Source organism: Barbatula barbatula (genome assembly GCF_947034865.1).
Source record: "Barbatula barbatula genome assembly, chromosome: 18".
Taxonomy (NCBI): Eukaryota; Metazoa; Chordata; class Actinopteri; order Cypriniformes; family Nemacheilidae; genus Barbatula; species Barbatula barbatula.
Genome location: NC_136781.1, coordinates 1,127,693 through 1,132,692, shown reverse-complemented (window position 1 = coordinate 1,132,692; position 5,000 = coordinate 1,127,693). Strand labels below are relative to the sequence as shown.

At 39.7% G+C, this 5,000-nt stretch overlaps 1 protein-coding gene across 1 annotated transcript in view; it reads right to left on the bottom strand.

Annotated features, from left to right (window-relative positions):
• Positions 1–5,000, bottom strand: part of dock2 (dedicator of cytokinesis 2) — a 58,632-nt gene that overhangs the window by 39,070 nt on the left and 14,562 nt on the right. The window contains exons 23-24 of the mRNA XM_079479418.1: positions 4,937–4,992; positions 3,931–4,037 (exon numbers count right to left, since the gene is read on the bottom strand). Of these exons, the coding sequence (XP_079335544.1) occupies positions 3,931–4,037; positions 4,937–4,992 (163 nt within the window). The remainder of the gene's footprint in view (positions 1–3,930; positions 4,038–4,936; positions 4,993–5,000) is intronic.

Here is a 5,000-nt window from a genome sequence, read left to right as displayed (position 1 = left end):
ACAAATTTGTTGCTGCCTTAAATGGATAGTTCACACACAATTGAAGTACATGACCTCCATTTTAAAGCAATAAAATATGGTTTCGTTACTCTAAATTCTGATATTACATTTTTAGTCAAGAACATTATGGTTTTGGGCAATCATTTCATACATAAAAGCTGATTTTCTAAGAATCCCCTCATGCTTTCTGTTTTTCTTAAGGATTTGATGGTATTGTATAAATCTTTGTGATGTTGAAAACAAAAATGCCCTCAAATTAAGTAAATTGTTAGAGGTCTGTTTTGTGGAGTAAACCCCTTGTGTCATTATTGTATTAGTTTTCATTTTTTATTTTGTTTCATTGTATCTTACTTTTGTTTCGTGCTGCTTCATTGCTGTATAGATTCGAGATGTTTCATTTGCTGTATTAATTTGCAGTATTTTGTCCTGATTTAAGCATCAATATATGACCCTCGTGTCATTTTGAACCTGTATGAGTTTCTTTCTTCTGCAGAACACAAAAGAAGTTATTTCGAAGGGTGTTGATAACCAAGCAACAATGAAATCCATTTACACTGATACATTTCTCCAAATATCTTCTGTTCTGTTTCACTGCAGAAAGACATGCATGATGAGGAAGAATAAATTATGACCGAATTTTTATTTTTGGGTGAACTATCCCTTTGAATGTTGATGTATCAAAGTGGCTGTACGAGTCATTTCGACTTGATCTTCACAAGTAGTGGTTTGCTGTAACTGAAAAAATAATTATAAAAAATGTATTTTGAAATGTCCAATTTGATTATACTGTACTTACAAAAGTGAGAGAGAGCTTGTCTCAGTAAGAAAACTGTATCAAACTCTTTTAACTAATAAATCTAACTGAAAACACTGCAATTATCCAACACACGCGGGACTCAGCTGCACTGTTCTGAGATCAGATACTCTCTTTGTTTTCATTCTGATCTCAGAATATCAAACAGATCTCTCATCAGACGAGTCTTCAGAAGCAGGTTTGAAACACCGCAGGTTATTAAAAACTACCAGCAGACTCGCTTCATTTCTTCAGGATGGCAAATGAGATGAGAGATATCAGTAATAAACTAATTATTTCAGTTTTTTTTTAACGATTCAATAGTTTCAGTCTGTCAGGTTTCAGAGTGTAAAAGCGGAAAAATGCGAGCTAACTGCCCTCAGATTATTATTCATGAATCTAATTTCACCTGAAGTGTAAACGAAATGTGTCAAATGCGTTTCCACATTTGCACGTGTTTTCCATCATGATGCCTGAAGCTGCACATAATCACGAGTGAATCGTGAACCGTCCAGAAGTCTACAGACAAAGACACACATTTACCTCAATCCAAAAACACACACCAGACGTCTACGAATATTTTAAAGATCCACAACACACCAGAAGAAAAATGACCTGTAAATGATCTCTTTAAGATCGCAATTATTGCTCCTAGACATCAATGAGAATAGATGGGAACTTGCTTAAGTCTCATCTGTGCTTCAAGTGTTTCTCCAGAGATGAAGAGTCAGAAATTTCACAAATGTTTCAGTCATTAGAGTCCTGTTTTTATTTCCACCCTCCAATGTTTATTTTCACCTGTCAATGTTTCCCATCATGCCTTGCTCCTGTGTCGGGCAGGTGAGGGCCAGACGCTCGGACTAACACCGCTGAGGTGACTGTACAGCATCTCAATATTTCTCAATTCTTCTCTGCTGGTTTCGGAGTGACACTTCACAAAACGCGACCTCGGCTGGCCGGATAAATTTCAATTAAAATGGCTGTCATGACGGCTTACGGGCTACACGGTAATTCAGAAATAAATAAAATGACACATGAATATATGAATGAATAAACAGCTCTTGGCATCACAGGGACAAGAGAGGAATCCTCGCGTTGTGATGTCAAGTCGCCCGGGGCCAATCACCGGAGGCAAGGGAGCGTGCTCATGAATATTTATGACAGAAAACACGGGTTACATGCGAAACGGCCTGTCCGTGATTTTGCTCCTAAAACACCTACATTTCATTCAGCTGGAACAGACAACAGACGTGTCATGCACACTAAGAGGACGCGGACTGCGACGGAAATCACAAAATGATCATTAGAGGAAACTGAAATGGCTCTGAGCCTTTGTTGCAGCTCACCGCGCTGTCTGCAAACACAGATATTTGTAACAGTTAACATCTTTAAATCTATCCACATTAAACAAATAATGAATTGTGCAAAAAATAATTTAACCCCTAACCTATTTTTCTGATCAACTAGTCTTTTGGAAAGATGTTTAACTAGCCAGCGAGTGAATCTTCACGTAAAGAAGATGCTCAACAGCATCAATGGTCCAGCAACCTGTTAGTCAACACTGAACCAAAGCAGTGACTACTAGTAGAACTGATTAAACGTTGGTACAGCCTTAAAGAAGAACATACACGTGTGTTCATCTTTTGAATCATAAACAATCCCAGGTCTAGAGAGAGAGAGCGAACGAGCGAGCGAGCGAGCGGAACCAAAATCATCTGACTCTTTAGTAAAACACACACACACACACATTTATCAACACTGCCAGCATCTCATTGACGTCAAACAGCACACGCACACAAACACACATATCATTCATCATTTCTAGGCATCTAGTTAACGGCTGTTTGACAGGAGTAGACTAGAGGCTATCAAATACAGAGAGAGAGAGCGAGAGAGAGAGAGAGAGAGAGAGAGAGAGAGACCACTCATATCATTATAAAGCTCTGAAACACCAAAGGATGAGCAGAGAAATGAATCCTCTCTGTCAGTCGGTCAAGAGCTTCAGTCCTGATGTTTCAGTCTGAATACAGTGACACCTAAACAAACTAAGAGCCAGGTTGACAAGATCCAGACTGACTGTAGAGGCGGGCAGACACAGACAAACATGGCTGCCACAGGACCAGAGACTGTGTCCACACTGTGATCGCAACTAAATTGAGATCAGAATGCACAAAATACAGGGATATATGGACAATGTTTTATGGAAAAGTCCATACACCAGACGTTTGAAAGTCTGTCAAACGATGAAAAACTGCCGTGTCTGTTAAGAGAACTGTGTGTTAGCTGCACAATATGTGTCTGCCTGTCACAAGAAAAGAGAAAACAATCAATCTGATGTTTCCAATATATGTTCATAACATTATATTATTATATCCCTTTATTCTGCTACTTAATGCATATTTGCTTTTGTAAATCTTTGTTTAAACTATACACTATTTCTGTTTTTATATATTTACATGTATTATAAACCACTTTAAGTTGCACTACATACATGACACTTTATTTTTATTTATTACTATAATTATCTTCCGTTGTTTGGTCCTCGTTTAGTGGAAAACCACTAAAAGATATTTAGCGGAAAGGTTTTTAAAGGTCCAGTGTATGAAATTTAGCGGCATCTAGTTGTGAGGTTGCGAATTGCAACCAACGGATCACCATAACCCTCCAAGTACTACGGTGACTGACACAGAACTAAGATGTACTCATGTTTTTGCCGAAGGAGATAACGTATTTACAAAATGCGCCCTGTAGAGCAGTTTTTCCGTTTAGGGCTACTGCAGAAACAACATGTTCGTAAAGCCTGTAGCATACTTCCTTTTTGTACGTGTATGCGAGCTTATGCGTACAGCCGAACGCACAGCCTTGCAAAGTATACTGTTTTCGACTCATACAACAGGGTTTTGACGCATGGCCTACAGGAGTTAGCTTTTCATCTACTACCTTGAATCGATGCTCCCAGGACACGGTTGCCACCTGGTGGTTAAACTAATAACTGCAAGAAATGGAATGCGCATGCGTGACCTTCGTACGCTAGGTAACTAAATTCTGGCGGCAAAACTTGCGTCTCGTGCACTGTATGACTGTATATCTATGGCAAGTCCCCATTAAACATGGAAACGTGTTTGTGTGTAACTTACCTTGTCTATGAAAGAGTTTGCTGCCCACTATCTCAGTCATAGATCCCACTTTGTGTTTCTGCAGTCGATCAGGTGGAATGCAGATGTAGAAATCATGCAACAGCTTACTACAGACAGACAGACAGACAGACAGACAGAGAGAGAGAAACAGGATCATTCCAAACTCATTTAAGAATGAACTCTCTCATCCAATTTACCACCTTATGTAGTCTCTCTTTCATACCGTCTAACATGGTTTTATACTTTCAGGTCAATTTCAAGTAGATGTTGATCTACATTCTCTAATAAAAGATAAAAATAGAAGAAATGACTCTATAAATAAACGCTGCGGGCAGAGATATTGACCTGCGTTATATTGACCGCCTCTGAAGACTGTCTAAGAGAAAATACAGTATGATATCGACCCGCTGGAAGCCACTGGAAGCAGCTTGTGTTTGTGTACAGTGATGAATTTGACGGCACCTGCTGTGCCGAACACACACACAACCAGGTCTCACTACATCATAATAAGATTCAAGGGGAATATTTACTAATATAAGTGCCCGTCAAACGCACTGCCTCCTCAAAACCTTTACAAAAATCACATCTGAGCTTAAAACCAGATGCATTAAAATTCCGTCTGCATGAGCTTGAAGAAATAAAAACCCAGCGTGCTTATTAGAGTTCAAGAGAAGCTCGGATAAATACAGAAAGATGAATGTTTTCACAGGCATCAACTTAATAACGTGTATTAGAAATGACAGCCGCGCCTACGTTTCTGTTTCTTTCCGTTGATGTTGTAAAGTTTGCAAAATCTGTCAAATCCAGTGGCGAGTTCATCCCGGGGAAGTTTATTACAGCTACCCGGGAGCTCATGAATACAACACTGTCTTTCTTGAAATTGCATAAATCCAAACAAATGAGAGAAAAGGGATGAGTGCCGTATGCATTAGGAGGTCGACTGAAGCGGTGCCGGAGGCCCAGACTGCGGAGGAGCACGGGAGGGGTCAGAGGTCACGGGACTCACCTGAGAAGTTTAGCATTGAACACGGTCTCCACATCATGCAGGACTGTGGGCAGGTACTTCAGAG